General features: G+C 40.5%; 1 protein-coding gene across 1 annotated transcript in view; it reads right to left on the reverse strand.

Annotated features, from left to right (window-relative positions):
- Positions 1–18,976, reverse strand: part of fbn2b (fibrillin 2b) — a 71,519-nt gene that overhangs the window by 17,107 nt on the left and 35,436 nt on the right. Inside the window, exons 8-21 of the mRNA XM_030083473.1 lie at positions 16,055–16,180; positions 10,148–10,273; positions 6,533–6,685; positions 5,354–5,545; positions 5,078–5,221; positions 4,707–4,826; positions 4,409–4,534; positions 4,212–4,334; positions 3,183–3,458; positions 2,999–3,052; positions 2,790–2,915; positions 1,595–1,720; positions 1,192–1,311; positions 4–141 (exon numbers count right to left, since the gene is read on the reverse strand). Of these exons, the coding sequence (XP_029939333.1) occupies positions 4–141; positions 1,192–1,311; positions 1,595–1,720; positions 2,790–2,915; positions 2,999–3,052; positions 3,183–3,458; positions 4,212–4,334; positions 4,409–4,534; positions 4,707–4,826; positions 5,078–5,221; positions 5,354–5,545; positions 6,533–6,685; positions 10,148–10,273; positions 16,055–16,180 (1,950 nt within the window). The remainder of the gene's footprint in view (positions 1–3; positions 142–1,191; positions 1,312–1,594; positions 1,721–2,789; positions 2,916–2,998; positions 3,053–3,182; positions 3,459–4,211; positions 4,335–4,408; positions 4,535–4,706; positions 4,827–5,077; positions 5,222–5,353; positions 5,546–6,532; positions 6,686–10,147; positions 10,274–16,054; positions 16,181–18,976) is intronic.

Below are 18,976 nucleotides of genomic sequence, written 5' to 3' on the forward strand. Positions count from 1 at the left end.
GACCAATCTCGCAAGGTTCGCAAGGGCTGCCCCAGGCAGCTCCCAGCGTGGAGCAGCACTCAGACTTCAGTGTGGCTCCATTGATGTTGACCTCACAGCGGTTGTCCTGTATTGTGAGCCAGCAAGTACTCTTCATGCTATCTGCACAGTCGAGAAACAACAGAAAAGACATGATTAAAGGTACGTCATGGAGTGTTCATGTAAATAAACACAGGTCCGTTTATATTGAGTTTTTCCCACCAAATCAGTCCAAACAATGTGTTGGCTGCATTTTATTCCCACTGAATCATCTACAAAGCCACAATGCATACAAGACTAGAACAGGTAAAAGAAACGAACCACTACTCAAACATTGCTCAACAGCACCTTTAGCAGTCTAAATGTCTCAAATCAAATGGTGCAAGCAAAATAAACCACTGAAACAGTGAACATGTCATCCTCAATTCCCCAATCTACCATAAAACCTGAGTGTATTGCTTCAAGCTGAGGTGACTCACACACATGCATTGTTGCATTAATCATTGGCAAGTGCATTCCTAATGAAGTGAAAGACTCATAATTATCAAACTGTTCTTCCTATACCACAACCCCCACAAACAGTAAACTGCTATTTACTTTCCCTTCCCTCTTCCACTGAGTGACAGGCTTTGAGTGCTGAATCAGAAATTAATTAAACCAGAAGAATTTGTAGGCTTCTGACAAAGCGAGCTCATACAATATGTATAAGTATTTACTTAATGAATCATTTTTTTTCCCCAGTTACCAAAACTTCTGCATTCTGGACTAACATGTAGGGATTCCCGACAAGAAACAAAGACCTAAACAAGTGGAATTTTTAGCCTCCACAGAGTCTCACATACCACATGTCATTTTAAATCTATGGCAGATTTCTAACAAGTAAAATCATCTCCATGTGAAACAAGGCTATGCATGCAAGTATTCATCTAATAATTCTTCGTTGTGTGCCATTTTGCCTGTGAGATCATCTGAGAATGATAATTCTTTTGGACGGCTCCTGGAAACTTGAACAGCCTCGGTGTTTGTTTACAGAGGTGGAGAGTAAACCTGGATTAAAATGATTAGAAGTGATTATGCGAATTATTTCCCACTGACATTCGTGTCTCAGTGTTTCTTGGACTCCACAACGCTGCCCTAATTTAACTCCGGCTATTGAGAGGACTGAGGTCTTACCCACGCAGATGGTGTTGGTGGAGTCCAGCTTGCTGCCGTGGGAGCACTCGCAGTTGAAAGACCCGGCCACATTGCGACACACTCCATTGATGCACGGACTGGACTCGCACTCATTAATATCTGAAACACATAAACACACACCAGAGGTCAGGTCTGAGAGGATAATTCAAATTCATCATCATGATCTGGCTATTACAGAGTCTGTTTGAATACTTTGTCTATGATCCACATGTTTACTGGAAACTAAATGAAACACATCTGGTAATGATGTCCCCTCAAAATTACCTTTATTAGTGGTACAAATGACTAAAACTTGTGGAGAGTGAAGTGACACAGTTCACTTGTGTGTGTGTGTGCTTGCGTTGGGGAAGAAGGAGAACATATGTGTGTTGGGAGCGCTCACCTTCGCAGGTTTCAGAGTCTGGTTTGAAAACAAATCCTTTTGGACAGGAGCATGTGTACGATCCAGGAGTGTTTCTGCACAGTCCGTTGTCACAGAGCAGACGGTTCACCAGACACTCGTTGATGTCTGCAAGTAGAGTAGAGCAAACACTCTGGTGATAAGTAATCTTATTTGTAACATTGGGTCGACAAAAGATACCTTTACTTTTCTTAAAAATCTAAAAAAGTAGGAAACAGAAAAACCGAAACAGGATTCATATTCTTTGCTCACAGATCCAGACTTATATGGTTACAACAACAAACTTTCAGATAAAGACAACAAACTTCTGAAAAAGCTGTGAGCCAGTGGGAGAAGCTTTTTACCAATCCAGATGTAGAGATACTCAATAAAAACATCTGGTGCAAGCAGAAGTTCGCAGATGTTATCTTATACTTTAACTATTTAGAAAAATCATTAATAATTACTGATTTTCCAACTGATACCAAATGACAGCTTCAAAACATTTTTCTAAAATAAAGCCTTGGATGGGGATATGTTGCAACCTTGAGTGTGTTTCATCGTGTGTTACGTGGTCCAGCTCCAGCCATATGGTTACTAGTTCACTCTGTCACGGCCGTCGCATTCAACAGCCTCGTTTTCCTTTTGGTCAGACTCTCCCTCCTGTCTGTTCTTGTGCTTAAAGATTTAATGGACCTTTTCTCTGTGGCTGTTTCCACTGGGTGATTTAAAATCAGTACTGATATTTGTAAGGAAATTATCCAATATTCCTTTGAAAAGACATTTTAACAGCAGGAGACTTTATATCAAAATGCAAACGCAGCACATATAGCTATATAGAAACTTTTATGATGAAAGTAAAAATGAGAGAGATGTTGTAAAGAACTGATATCTTACTTATAGACCTTAACAAATACTTTTTTTTTAATGATTGTTATTTGGGTCCTTGTGCAGTTTTCTCTATTTAAGTGTCAGGAGAACAACATTTCAGTACTTTCCACATAAGTAGCTTATTGTGTAGAGTAATATAAAACATCTGATGACATTCTGCGCTTGCATCTTGCAAGATGCTTTTTTTGTAGGAATACCTTGAGATGCCTATACTGTTATTCGGTCTATATAAATAAAATTGAATTGGAATAAAAACTGAACTGAACGGCATGGAACTGACGTTTAAGAAAAGGTTACACTGACTCACCAACACAGTTCTTTCCACTTGTATCAGACTCATAGCCAATGTTACAGATGCAACGGTAGCTTCCTCTCAGATTCTCACATATGCCATTCTGGCAAATGTCTGGGTCCAAGGCGCACTCGTTGATGTCTAGTAGAAATCAGATGTTGCACGATGAGAAAGACTGAATGGATTTGTTTATTGCTACTCTCAGTCATGAAGAACATGCTCACCTCTGCCATCAGCTGTGATCCCAATTCCACTGCTGCACACCGCCTGGAACTCAGCTGGACAACACAACACAAGCTTAAGTTGATTACTTTATTTACAATTTCAGTTTGCAGACAATGTATTCGTAGAGTAGCAGTGACAACACAGACTTCTAATACACAGTATTTAGTGAAACAAAGATGTCACCTGAGTTTCTGGAGGGGCAGGGCTGGCAAGGCTCTCCAAACCCATGTTCAGGATTGGCACAGCAACACTCTGACTTAGTAACGGCACCAGGAAACGGGCGTGAGCATGTGCCCATCTTTATGGCACCATAGCAGGTGGTCCTCATGTGCGTGTCCACACAAACTCTCCCGTCCACATCGATAGCCAGACCTGGTGGGCACTCACACCGGAATGAGCCCTCCGAGTTGATGCAGCGTCCGTTCATACAAATGCCCGGTGTCTGACACTCATCAATGTCTGAAGAAGAGATGGTTTAAGAAGTCATCCAAAAGCTTTACTGCATTTATGAAGCACATGCATGCACAGTATAGTCCACACAAATCAGTGCGTTACAGGGTGATTAAAATTTTTTTCTGAATGTATCATGTAGATAGAGGATCAATAAAGTTAATTTTTTTCCCGGTTCATTGAGAATACGGTTTAAGACAGTACATCATGCATTTAACACTTTGCTACGTATCAAGTATTATGTGTCAGGTATCACAAACTAAACTAACGAACCCAAAAGGCATCTCGTGAGCCTGTTGTTGAACTATTTTCTTCATCTTAAAGGCAGCTGCCTTCAGGGGTCACAGGGGTCACTTCACTGTGGCTCATCTGCCTCTATCTTTATCTATCATTACGAGACTACTCCTTTAAAGATAAAAATTATTTCTCCGAAAGGTGTAGTTACTTTTGGCCACATTTAATTGCTTTGTCATTTGATAGCATTTGGTAAAATTTACATGTATACAATATTTCTCAGACCAACAATAAAGACTGACTGAAATAGAAAGGCAGTTTTCTTAAAGGTTCAAGAAAATAACTCATCAGGGACTCCTGAATATTCAATTTATGTGGAATGTGGTAATACCACCCTGGGGGAGTTGTAAATAATCAGACTTTAGGAACAAATTCGTTCAACAATACATATAAAGAATAAGGAAAGCAAGAACTGCCAACAGTTTTGAAACTGCCTGTTTGGGTTTGTAATTCATAAATCACACATACCGGTGCAGTAACGTCCATTGGGTGCAAGCGCAAAACCAGGCTTGCAGATACACTTAAAGCTGCCGTCCTCATTGATACACATGCCATTCAGACACATGTTGGTTGTGGCACACTCATCATGATCTGTGGGGAGCCATGAGTAGAAGTTAGCTGTGTGCTATGCAGGTGAAGACTGACGTTTTCAGTTTGCAAATTACCGATGCAATTCTTTCCATCAGGAGTGAGCTCAAATCCAGCATTGCAGATGCACTGAAAGCTTCCTTCAGTGTTGACACAGCGGCCATTGCGACACATCACTCCATTCACAATACACTCGTCAATATCTAAAAAAAGCAAAGACAACCTGTTAATTGTCCTTCAAGCCATGAAAATGACCTTGGAGCCCCAAAAACCTTGACAATATTTTTGTCTCGTTTTGGGCTCAGTCAGTTACATATATATCACTTAACAAATGAAAAGAGATGATATTCAGAGTGATAGTTTAGTCAGACATACCAATGCAGGCCTGTTTAGTAGGAGTTCCCTGATATCCCTCGTGACACTTGCAGTGGTACGAGCCAGGCGTATTGACACAGTCTCCATTGATACATGGGTTACTCACACACTCATCAACATCTAAAAAAAAAGATGAAGAAGAAAACAAGTTTGATCACCTTTAACTACACATATCAAACACCGACTATCTCCATGAGTGCATCAGACATCACAAAGTACAAAGTTCCCTAAATTGGCAGAAGATGGCAGTACAGTGCATGTGATTAACCAGAGTGCTGACACACAGCCACTGTGTCCTCATGAGGAGAGCCGCCAGAAAACCAGAAAGAGAAGCACAACAACAGTGTCCTGCGTGTGAGCGCATGACTTACCTATACACTCTCCACGAACATCCTGCCTGTAACCCATGTTACATTCACAGCGGTAGCTTGTTGGTGTTGGGATGCAGCGTCCATTCAGACACAGGTTGGTAAAATGTTTGCACACATCAATGGTGTCATTGATAGAAACAGTGCCTACGGATACACAACAGCGACAATCAAAACAAAGCAAACACAATAAACAACACGCACCTTTTGCAGGAGCTTTGACTAAATAATTGAGTTCTGTGTTATTTCAGACTCATTCAGGTTTAGACATTGACCAACCAATGTGTTGGTGCGTCGGTCCTCCGTTGCCACCGATGCCTCCATTTCCGTTACCATTTGGTACACTGGGGAACTTGTATCCGTATCCATTGAACCCATTGCCATTGTTGTTGGGAAAGTGTCCATTAGGGTAGCCATGAGGGAGACCGTGTCCTTGAGGAACACCGACAATACACAGGCGCCTGAACTCATCTGCAAGAGAAAATGAAACAACAGGGAATAATTCATCGTACGCAAACAGCTTTAGTCTGTGTTTAATGTGAGCCAGGAAAAATAGCTTATATGAATAGTACAATAAATCAGACCGACCACTTGATGCTGTGACTTGCACGTACTGAAAAATTACATAGTTTTTTTTTCCTAAAAAGCAGCTGACATGAAGTTGTTACAAAGATGAGGAAACTTTTTTTTTTTTTTTTTTTTTTTTTTCAAAATATGTACTTTACCTAATAAAACAAAAATGTGCATATAAAGGTTGGGTCTGGTCTTATAGGCCAAGTTGTATATTCTTCTTAAAATTTATTACAATTTCTTGGTAATAAATTTACGTGTGCACATTCATGTTTAATAGACATGCATATATAGTGTCCTATAGTAAAGGCCATAGATGGGTTTCTCCACTCAGTCTGACAGTCACAGCAACTCAAAATGCAGACACAGATGTACACACACACATCTCTGTTTAGCGGTGAACAAGGCACATCATTTTACAATAGATGAGAGGTGGATCGCACAATCTCACGCAGACAAATACTTTTCTTAATTCCAGTTTGAGAGATGGGATGATTATTAATTACCCTCGAGCAAATCTTTTCCATATTTTTATTGTTTGGGCTTTCTCATTACATCATGCTCACCAGATTTAAAGATGCTCTTGCGTCTATGTCATACAGACAAGCATAAATTCAAAGCAGCTTCTCTCCCACTGGGTCCGTCTGGTCTACTTTTACATCGCGCGCTAAATGTAACTTGCTTGTGAACCATTCACAAAGCCATGTGTTCAAGATAATGTCTTGTGGAGATGGCCAGGTTTTTAATACTGGAGGGGGAAGGTGAAAATGCTCTGAAGTTCAAGTTCCCACTGGTCCTTTCCATAATTTGTTATGTTCAACATATGTAAAACTACATCTCAATGTAAAACCAGGGTGTGTGTCTCCTGTGTGTGATACTCATACTCACCAGATCCTCTGACAGGGCACATCTCGGGGATCTGCCCCAGAGCCCAGCAGCGTCCTGTGTCACAGCAACACTGCATCTTGGTGTACTGACCACTCAGCTCGGCAGCACAGCGGCCATTGGTCAGAGCAGAGAAACAGGTTCCCACACGCTGGTCTGAGGGAGGAAGAAATGCACAGCATGAGGACCGCAACACAGCTCACAAGTTTCACTAAAAATAAGTGTGAACAACTGCATCGATAAATTAAAGCACAAGCTATTAAAGCTATAAAATGAAATATTGCATCATCACATGATTCAGAAGACAGTATACGTGTTTTTTTCATATTTTCTTAGAGATAAAAATTGCGCAATTTGACTGTAGTCACAGAAGGTTTAACCTGCAAAAAGACAAAATCACACTGATACGTAAAGTACAGAACATAAACATTTTAGAACAAATTTGAGTTGAATCAGTATGTAAAACCTGCACAGCCAATTGCTTTAAGTCAAATGATTTGGCTGCTTCTTTACAGTGGAAGGAAAGGAAATTTGTTTACTGGCTAGCAGTAGGAAAAGTTGCCTGGGGTGTTTGTTAACTACAGGCATCTTACGGGCCTCCAAAAGGGAGGGGTCTCATTTGTTACAGTGTGCCAGGACCAGGTCAACGGGTCAGAAAGGGGGTTCAGGTTCAAACAGTGTCTGTGTAAAGAGTAAATAGAGGAGAAGACCTCAGGTTTCGAGACATTTAAGGAAAATACACAGCGGAGAAAAAAACAGAACAAGAGGGTGCAGAAACATCAGTTTAGAAAGGCAGCAGCATAAGTGAAGGACAGTTTTAAGTGTAACTACAGAAAACCAAGAGCAGAAAAATAGCATTGTGAAAGAGGGGCCAGTGGAGGAGCTTGAGTCGATTAACTCACTAATGAGCCAGCAGTCTGGAATTAATCAGTTCCATGTGGAGCAATTCTTACCAATTAGATAGAACATTAGGAGCTGCGCTGTGTCTACGAGCACAAACAGTACAGTACAGTACAGTACACACACACACACAAATCAAGACACAATGGGTTCACACACACACCCACAAGAATGCATGGAAAACACACATGCTGCATTCTCGTGATATATATGACATACTTGTACAAATATCAAAACTGAAAACATAATCACAACCTTAAAAAAAAGTCTCCCAAGATCATGCTGAATGCACGGTAGAGGGGGGTCTGAGGGGGGGGGGGATGTGATGATGAACACGATGATGACTTAAATTAGATCCAGACTGTGGCTTGTGCTCACCAGTGTTGCTTCACTCAGCGAGCATATGCTTTCAGTTGGTGAGGTGTTTTCACAGCCTGACGGACTGGACAGGTCTTTTTTTTTTTCTTTTCATTTTTTTAGCATGTGACGGGGCATTAGGCTTTGATTACTGTCAGACCCCCTCCACAACAGGTCCCACTGGCTTAGTTCACCCCAGTACAACAAATCCAACAAAACAAATGCCAGATCACAGCAAGGCCATGCAAACAAAATATAGCAATATAATAAAAAAGGATTTTTTTTTCTTTCTTTTATTTAATTTGTGTTCCCTGGATAAACAGCCTGAGAGGAAAAAAAACAAAAAACATACAGGACATTCAATCAAGAGTGCATCAGTTACATTCCGGTGGAACAAATTTCTCATTTATTAATTTCGTGCATATGGAGGAGCCGGGGTGGTACTGTGGATCTCAGCGACCAGACCTGGTTCAATTCTGGGATTTTCTGAGTCTGTATGGGTTTCATCCCCGTGTGTGTGTGTGTGTGTGTGTGTGTGTGTGTGTGTGTGTGTGTGTGTGTGTGTGTGTGTGTGTGTGTGTGTGTGTGCGTGCGTGTGTGTGATATAATGGACTAGTGACCTATTTAAGGTCAGGCCTACAGATCTCCATCGTTAGTTGAATAAACTGGTCATAAAGATAGACGGCTGGTTTGAATAAATGACTCTGGATCGGTTTTTTATAATATCTGAATGGATAATTGTATCTCAACTATTCTTGAGTTGCTTACTTTTCTCAGATGTTCTTCTCTTCCTATTATAAACCACATCTATATTGGGAGTGTGGCTGAGGTGGAAAGGGATTTACAAAGATTGTGCTTGGCACCTGTTATATACTATATATAAGTCTTCTTTTTTTGTATGTTTTATACTTTCATTGAACTTTTTTTTAAGTTGACTGCACTCGAGCGATTGGAAACCACAGCTGAAAGAAGCAAAGCCCAGAAGCCGGACGTCATAAGAGCTGAAGAAAAATGATCTAGAGGACACAGTAATTAAGATAAGAGGGATCAGAGTGCAGGAAAGTTTCAGTTTTGGTTGTTAAAACTAAAAAAGCCTGAAAAGCAGCAGGCGATAGACCAAAAACAAATGGGAATGTACACGGTGAGGTATTCTCCTGTAAATCACACAGCTGGAAACTGAACAAAATGAACTTTGAAGAGATTTATATAGAAGAAAGATGAAGTGAGAAAGATAGAAATACAGCAGAGAGTCATACATCACTTCAGAAGGAGTGGGAGAAAAGAGGATAAAAGTATAAAAAAGAAAAAGCACGAGTATGAACACACATTAAATAAAAGATGGAGAGGCTTGGAGTTTGGTGATTGAAGCACTGCGGAAAATTTTAATCCAGGTTTCTCAAACTCACGAGCACAAGCAAACAGGACTGCCAATCATTTATGGTTATTTGTCTTTTACTAGTCTCAAAAGCAGTTTGTTAAAAGAAAACATAAAGCAGATCATTAGCATCTTCACTCATTTCTTCATCCTGTTTCTTCTCATTTTCCTCCACAAGTTGACTGTTTTCTTCTCTTCTTTTATCAGTGTTGAATTTTAATATTTTTTTATTGAAAGTATGGAAACACTCATCTTTCTGATTCTGTAAATCCCCGCCATATTTACATTCTTTTTACTAGTGCAGGCTCTCTCTGGGTATGTTTGCCTCCTGCCACAATCATGTCTGTACAGGCAAATTTAGCATATCTAGATTACCCAGACGTGTGAATGAATATAGCACTACTTGCAACAGATGACCAAAGACTCATGGAAGAAGGTAGTAGAACAACTGAAAAGACGAGTGTATCAGCAATGTAGCAACCCAGAACCTGTGTGCGGTAGCTTTTTGTAGTTGCAGAAGGATGACAGTTTCATAGTGAAAGACAAAGCAGACCACAGGCTACACATTTCCAGTTTAAGTATTGACATACCATCTTAACACCTAGCTGAGGCTGACTGTGACTGCCATGAATGAGGAGAGAAAAAGAAAGGATTTCAGCAACACAATAACAGCTGGCAGTGTCTCCTTGGACATGTCAGTTTGGCATGCACTATATTTGTGTCTGCTTGTGCTGAATGAGTCACAGGGGCACTAACACTACAGTAGATTAATACTGTCAAGAGCAAATAGTGCGTGCAAGATTTTCTCCTCAGCACATGTGACCATAGGTCTGCAGGCCAGGTTGACTCATCAGAACTCCACTAACAGGAAACAGCGACGGCGAGAGACGAGTTATCAGCCAGATGTGAAGCCTTCAGTTGGCCAAGGGGTAAGGAAATACGAAACTGAAGGAGAGAAAAAGTGTGTTTATCTGTGTATGACTCACCCACACATCTGGAGCCGTCTGTGCTGGAGATGTATCCTCGTGGACAGGTGCAGACATAGCTACCAGCGGTGTTGGTGCACTCTCCTCCATCGCACACACCTGGAATGGTGCTGCATTCGTCGATATCTGAAACACACATCATAAATCGTTCAGCGTGTCCCATCATGGGTCACAAATGCTTCACATTTCTTTGTTTTAAAAGGTGCAGTAGCACATTTCAGTAAAAGTTTATTACGCTGGCAGAACAGTTCATCCCGAGGTTTGAAATAAACGAACCAAATGAATCATGAGCCTACTAAAATGCAATTGCTTCACTCTGGCACAGACTAGGCGAGTTTGGATCCCATTGAAAGAACAAGAACTTCTGTGTCAACAGGTGATTTTAAGTCTGAGCTCAACAAAATTACATGTGGAGTTCCTCAAGGCCTTTCTACCACTCCATGCTCCCAAAGGCCAAGATTTTACACAACAATATGTTCTATCATAGCTGTGCGCAGACTGGTATCACTCTCTCACCAGGAAAATATGGTCCAATAAAAACACTGAGTGTATTGACAGGTCAGTCAGGATTTTCTTCAGTTTAACAGAGATAAAAGGGAGCTGTTGGAGCTAAAAAGGAGAGTTTAACAGTCTGTGCTATTCTTCAGTCTCTTCGGTTAAAAAACAGTGACACAGACAGAAATCTCAGTGTGATCATGGACCCGAGTCAGACCGCTCATTTTTTATCTGCTCTTGTTTTGATCATCTTTCTCTCATTTTGATCCACATTTTTCATTGCCAAATGCACATGTCTGTTAATGTAAAGCACTTTGAATTCCATAGTTTCTAAACTGTGCAATACAAATGAAGCTGCCCTGCTTTTAATTTTGTACTTTCTATCTGTAGTTTTTACTCTTTTCTGAATTCAAGACTGAATTTAACCTTTCTTGAAACAAGTCACCGTATGGGTAACATTTGCATTTCTTCCTGACTAGTAATAAATTGCAGCATATTGTCTTTCCAACATCTAATACATTTGGCTTGGAAAACAAAAGCAGCTTGAAGAAATGTCGTTTGAAGGACTGATTTCTACAGTATTGTGGATCTGCACAATGCGTCATGATAACTACTCTTTCCTCAAAGCGAAAATTGTGATCGTTGTGGTTTCATTCCGGGTCAGACTGGGGTGGGTTTAGGTGCAGACTGCCAGCGTAGGTTTCCTCTGAGTCCCCTGGTTTCCACCTACAGTCCAAGATCATAAATTTGACACTCATAATTGGTGACTCCGAAATGTCAGTCGGCGTAGGTGTTTTCCCTTTGAAGTGTCCAGAGAATAAACCACCTTCAGTCATCGGCAGATGGGAGCAGCTCCGGTATAGAAGGATGGATGGATGGATACTTTGATTACATCTCAAAGTTAGTACTTTTTACTCTGACTTAGCTAAATAATTCAAACCAATACCATATTTCAGCAACTTATTCCACTTTATGAAGAATTCAAAGCAACAGGTGAACTGTCCGGAAAGTCATAAAATATAAGAAATACTGTTTGGAGTGTTGAGATTCAGTGTAGCTTATCATAACAGTACTAAAATGTGCAGTACTAAAAACTTGTTAGGAACTCCAAACAAGGCTTTTGGAGATTGAAATCGTTATGCTTATTTAAAGCATCATCATGAAACCAATGGCAAGTTGAAAAAGATGAATCAGCAGAATAAGTACTAAAAACGCTCACCGGCTGGTAAAAGTTAAAGCAACTTCTAGAAGAACAAAAGAGACTATTACTCTGAATGTTCAATGAAATAAATTTTAATCTAAATTTCAGTCTCTTAAGATTGCTTGCAACTGACAAGTCTACCTAGATATCAAAAGAGGCTGAGGGGCTGCGGGGAACAGGCTGACCCAATTCAAGTTTCCCATGGCGTAAATCAGACACGTCACTGAGGTCTGAGAGACGTTGGGCACGGTGCTTGGCAGGGCCCACCTCGGTGCGGTGCGCTTTATGACAGCATTAAGTCATATTATTTTGTGAGAGGGGGGCCTCTCTGCTCCATGACAGGGGTAACCCAAAGTAAAGTACCAGAAGGTATTCAGTTTTTATGATGTGTCACACTTATTTATACGTTTATGTAATTACTGCACCACTTCAGGGTATAATTACAGCATTAGAGCAGGCATGGCACATGTGGTAATGTGTGTATGTGTGTGTGCGTGCACGTGCGCATGCATTGTATGTTTAGCTGCGATAGTTTAAGGTGTGTGTGTGTCTCTCTCTCTCTCTCTCAGAGTGTGTGACGTATATCCAGCGTCTGCTTGTATGTGTCTGCACCTCAGTGTGCAGTAACACCCAGCGCTGCGAGTTAAGAGGGACTGTTGTGCTCCTGCTGACTCCTGTCTGACAGCAGTGGCAGATGGCCTAGGTGAGGCTGTAAAAGCCCAGCCAAATAAACCTTGTGTCAGCAGCAGCAACAGCATGCCAGACATTACTCCACGCAGGAGGAGCGCCGAGGGACTGCCTGTAAGTGTGGAGGGAAATGTGTGTCACCTGGATAAATGTCTACAACCAAGCATCATGTCTCCCTAGCATTAAACTGCACACATGACACTCATCACTTGGGGAAAATAGATTTTTGTACAGATATAATTCAACCAGTGACCTTTTTTTGTCTTATCAGTGTGTGTGTGTGTGTGTGTGTGTGTGTGTGTGTGTGTGTGTGTGTCTGTGAGTTCTGCTCAGCCCTAACAGCTGGTTTTCAACCAGAACACTGTATTTATGGAAGGAAAATGGAAGGCAATGTAGAAAGAGCTGAAATGGGAGGAGCAGGGGGACGGGGGTAAAAAAAGAAAAAGAAGGGAAGACTGTTAAGCATAGTTTGAAGCAAAAGCCAGCCATGAAACTAGGTGCCTTGTTGTGCCCGAAATGATCAGACGCCGATAATATCTTAAGTGCACATAATCTTAACTGCTCCAAAACCTCAGTAATTTTACTGTGAAAGCTCTCTGTGAGGTTCTTTGTGTCAGCAAGGACGGCATTTCAGATGGAAAAAAAGAGACTTTCCCCAAAGGACTTGCTCTGATTGTTTGTAAAATTTCACTAAACATGGGTTTCCTGCAGATCCATGACTCAAGGCGCACGTCACAATCGCTCTTTTGTTTTTACGAGCCGTGCAAACAATGCAGTGTTTCACTGCATACGCTGCATGAGTCAAATGGATAAATGCCATTGCCAAACCAGACGGAACAATGCCAGAGCCAACATGAATTCACTTTTGCTATTGCAAAAAAGAAAAGAAAAGAAAAGAAAAGAAAAAAAGATAATATTAAAGATGCTTTCCAAAAAAAAAAAAAAGTCAGATATTTCCAATCCAGAGATTACCAGTCTCATTTTCATTCACATACACAGATCACATTTCAGGCTCCATTGAGCTATTTTTGGCGTTTTGTCTCATACATGCTATGGAAGAAATAAAGAAGGTCTGCAGAGGGACTAACCCAGTCATTTCCAAACAGCTGTCACTGTGTGTTTTTGTAAATTACAAAACTGATGTTGTCGCTTTGTTCAAAAAATTCTTTATGTGAAAAAAAAGGTTTTAATTGAGAGTTCACAGTTTTATGTGATCAATTGTAAAAGTCACTGTCAAGATCAGTGCACACTTTAGAAAGACACTTTTCTCAGTTAAAGGATACTTGAGTTTATAGAGTTATCATAAGTCACATAAATTGTAATGACTAGCTTTGTATTTGGATAATTACACCAATGAGAATAAAAAAACTACATTAGTGGTCACCACAGTTACAAATTATTCATCTAAATAACTCATCAAAAACCTTTAAAAAACGGGGGCTTCAGGAATAACATGCATGTAAAAGGGGAAAAGAAAAAGGGAATTTACTGGAGTAAAAGACATTTTTTACGTCTGCTTGATTGTAGTTTGGCTGATTTGACAGCTGTCTCAGACACTCTGCTTGGTGTCACAGCCGATAGGCGAGGAAGGTGATTGGAAGGGAACAGGTGTAATCGGTCAGGAGATACATGGGTGAAGAAAGATCAGATCGTTTTCACCACACATACTGACTGACTGTGAAAATAGTGTAAATAAATACCTTTGACTGAAGATTACTGAAGATATTTCTTTGTTGGTCAGTAGACAATTATTCTGATAACTGAAAGGCGGTTTATACATTTAAATCATCTTAAACCTCTGTCTACTGTTGAAGGAACATTTGCCGTGTTTTTCATGCTCATACCAATAACTTTCATTCTTCTTCATTGAATATTTAATAATCTTCAGTCAAAGTTCTATAGCTGTATGAAGGATGTTTCAACAAACACTTTAAACACCTAAAATAAAATTAAACAAAATGTACAGCTGTTAAAGAAAGCAGGTTGTTAGATGTTAGAATCATTTCAACCTCGAATAACTCCAAGTGCTTGAGGAAATTAGCTGTTTTCTTTCTCCTCTGCTGCCACACAATCATCAGAGGTCAGTTTTGATCCACGTGGTGAAGTAATATGACCAGAAACATGAGCAGATGCAGAGGAGCATGGCCTCAGGATTGTGGCCTGAAGACAGGAGTTTCAGCCGTAGTTCCGCGTGTCCTTGGGGTTTGTAGTAACTGCTTCTCCCTTTGTTCGCTCCATTAAACCACAATCCACACCTAAAGCTCGACTCTTCCTCACTGAAAATCTCTAAATCCTGAACTGAGGTGACAAAAGCGCACATCAGGATCTCAGATTCTGGTCCATTCAGTGAAGTCCTACCCCCATTTCTTCCTTTATTCACTGACATATAAATAATACTCTGGTGTGTTATCACAGTAGTTGTTACTCATAAATCCAAAGTGAAATCACGAGTTTTAACAAATATAAACTGCTGTAGCCTCACTGAAGCTAGTGCAGCTGTTAACGCTGTTACAAGCTAATAAAATGGGATTTAGATAATAATTCATACACTGATAAAACATAGCAGCCCCCGGAGCAGGGCTTTTGTTCAATAAAATAAATGTCATCCGGCAGAAGCACTTTAGGAGGTTTCTTTAATCCCCCCAGAAGACAGGGAACACGTTGGCTCCAGTCTTAAGAGAAACAACCCCTGCCTGGCAGATATTCAGACTGCTTAGCTTGGGCATTGTTTAAATTCCACTCTGCCGTGTACATGTATGTGTTTCCACGTGCACGCCTGTGTTCACGTGCACATCTCCAGACCATTTTAACCACGAACGTATCGTTGTTCTTTAAGTTCCCGTTGACACATAACAGACTAACAGCAGCGAACATATAGTTCTTATAAAGATCAGTTGAAGTCATCATTGTTTCAATTAAAAAATAAAGCTCTGCATCCAAAATATTGACAGCATTTTAAGGCTTTTGTTTTATTTGTGTCATATCAGTGGATGAAATCTTATTTACGCTGACCTAAATCTAACTTTGAAAAAAAAAGAAAAAGACTCTTTTCTTACCATTACTCTTTACAGAAAGAAATGGGGATTTGTGAGCAAAATCTTTAGTGGGAGTATTCACTGCAACAAAAAGTCACAGTTTACGACAAAAAGTCGTAAACTGTGATCCGGCGTGAGGAAACACGATTGTGAGAGTTGGACTCAGATTTCCCTGAATCTCAGTGGCTTTATTTTTTCCTTTTCTGGAAAGACACTCTCTCTCCTGCTAAAGACACTTCAGCAGGAGAGGCGGGGAGCAACCTGTGACCTTCTTTTTTTTTAAAGGCTTCTGTTATTGAAGGAAGTGTGTTTGAATCAAGCTCCCACCACAGTGTTTCTGTCCACTTTATTACTGATAGAGCCACAGGACTTTGTTGGCCTTTGTATGAAGATGGCAGGACTGCATTGTCAAAATTCTGTCCATAAATTATTCAGTCTTTATTAAAAGTGCTTATTTGTGATTGTAGCATTTTTACTGATCAGACTCACCTTCACATTTGTGATTGGTTTCGCTCTGACGGTGACCAGCAGGACATTTACATTCATAGGATCCCACAGTGTTGATGCAGTTGCCTCCAGAGCACAGACCTGGCACTGCCTGGCACTCATCCACATCTAGGAGAAGAAAAACAGGCATTAGAGCTACACACTCAATGACTGTCATCAACCGATACCCTTCTGAGTCAAACTTTTACACAGCTTTATTAATGTTAACATTCATATGAGTTTAAAATGCTTCAAGACATCTTTCCAGTTCAATTTTGGCTCATAATTTGTTGCTGAAACACTGTTGTCTGCAAACATACACAAACATGACACATTATATACTGCTTTATTTACTGGGACCCTGCAGCCAATCCTGGCTAAATATGGGGCCATCGCAGGACAAGCACAGAGACAGACAACCAGACACACTCACACTCAATTCATCCTGTCACGGAAGCAGCAGAATGGAGGTCTGGCTGCTGGTATGTGCCTGACAAGTTAGCCCTTCCAAGAGGAGCTTTATACTTAGAAGTTAACATGCTTTCTTAATTTATTTTATTTATTTGGAGTACATGATATTCCTGGACCTGACAGGAGACAGAAAGACAGGTAAAGAGGCAGAAAGTGAAAGAAACAAACAAGTGAACAGACAAGCAAACAACAACAATAACAAAAAAATAAAGAGCGAAGAGAAGGAAGAGAGTGCAAAGATTTAGGAGCAATTCAGGATCCCCGATGACCCTTACATAGTTATATCTGGAAGAAACAACACACACATGCAAGAGAACATGCGAACTCCAAACACACAGGCCTGGTTAGTATTTGAACCCATGACCTTCTAGTTTTGAGGTGAAAGCACTAACCAGTAACTGTGTGGCTATACACATGCACACCTTACATGTACACACACACACAAAGTTTTTTCTGAGGATCTGAAAACACTGAATTGCTGGTCCTTTCAGTGAAAACCTAAAAGTATTGAATAGGATTAAGGGAGGTTCTGAGGCAGGCAGAGCGAGAAAAAAAATGGGGACTACTGGCCAACATCCTGATGTGGAGCCTGGAGTGCAGCAGTCCTTACATTTAGATTCACAGTCATGTGTGCTTTGTACTGCTGCCAACTAGACATTGCTCTAGGCTTCCTGACTATTAAGTGTTTTCAGTGTGTGTATGTGTGTGTGTGTGTGTGTGTGTGAGTGTGAGAGAGAGCGAGAAAGAGAAAAATTGGGGAAAAACTTGAAGATGAGAGGAAAAAGATATTCAGATTGGAGAAGCACAGACGGATATATAAAAGAAAGAGACAGAAGAGATGCGAGACACAAGGTTGAGTTACTGTCTCACACTGACCTACCTACAGCTAAACATATGAGCAAACTGGCAGCGCCAACAAAAAGACAGGAAGTTTTGGAGTTAAATACAATTCAGCTACCGAAGCCAGATGTATTACTTTTATTCTTTTTCCTTCATAAATAATGTATGGAGACTCACACATGGACCAGGATGGATTGGGGTTTATCGCCACACAGCAGACCTAGTTACAGTTCTGTATTTTTTAAGAGTATTATGCTTATTTCCAAGAAATGTGGTGGTTGCAACTAAATATGTAACTTTATAAAAGAATGCTTCTGTAATAGTTGCCACTATTACAATACAATGCTATGCTACAGTAAATGTTAGGTCATTAATAGCTTCATTTGGAGTTAAGAAAAAAACGCGAGTGAGTTCAAATAGGCAGTCGTCGCAGTTGATTTCAGCACATGTGCAGCTTCAACATGATTAAACCCTCAAACTGCACACATATCAACTGCAACATCACCGCACAGGTATCAGGTACACAAATGAAACTTTATTATTATCATTAATAATAATAATAATAATAATAATAATAATTATTATTATTATTATTATTATTATTATTGTTAAAACACTGTGCCTTTATAAAGTGGTAAATGTAAGATGAAAGCCTCAGACAGACAGAGTATTCCTGTATGGCCACATGAAGACATCAGTCACCCTAATCTGCCTGAGGTGATGTTTGGGTGGAGCCAAGTGAGAGGGTTATATAGAAACAGGGGGACTGGCTGGGCTCACTTAACAGGGGACATGACCTCCACATGTGTCATATATTGATGCAAGCTTATTGCTTAGTCTGCTCACAGCCATAGGTTATTGGAGAGGTATGCAGAGGGAGTCCAGTCTAGTCTGAGGGGTTTGTGGAACACCAGCAGCAGGAATGTTGATAAACTGAGGTGAGTTTTTGTTTATATTTACCTCATTTTCTGAGGACCCTTCTGGGATCTGTTATGTCTATACCTTTTAACTGTTTGAGACCACAAAAGCATGAAGAATACTGTTAGGCGGTTCGTGTGGGTATAGGAACTCCAGTGAGTTATAATAGCCTTTTCATAAGGTTCACAAACTTGGAATGGCTACATAAAAGCGAGTGCCCAAAATGAAAAGTGAAAGCAGAGATGTCATTAATTGCTCACAAGACGTGTGGATATGCTGGTAGTTTCTGTGTGCACTGAAAGATTGCCCATCCACCCATGGTAAATGTCCCAGTGGAGGTTACAGCTACTTTGGCTGCAGCACTGACCACGCCCTCCAAACCTTGGCTTCATCAGCGTTAACAGCCAAAGTAAGGAAGCCCCTAAAGCGAGGTGAGGCAAGGCTGGGGGAGTTTTCTGCATGGCTTTAAGTTAAAAAGCTTCTCGACTGTAGTGATAGTTGCGTATTTGCTGCACAAGACAGACTATCTTTTGCGATCACAGGGCATTCGTGAATTTGTTGTGAGTCAGTTAATATACCATGGGCTCCCTGGATCCTCTCCAAGCGACACACAACTGACTAGCATGTACTCACAGATGCACAAATCAGTCCTTTAGCTTCTAAAAAGACTGCTGCAAGTGTTGTTTTCTTCTGATG

This window comes from Salarias fasciatus, chromosome 23 (genome assembly GCF_902148845.1).
Source record: "Salarias fasciatus chromosome 23, fSalaFa1.1, whole genome shotgun sequence".
Lineage (NCBI taxonomy): Eukaryota > Metazoa > Chordata > Actinopteri > Blenniiformes > Blenniidae > Salarias > Salarias fasciatus.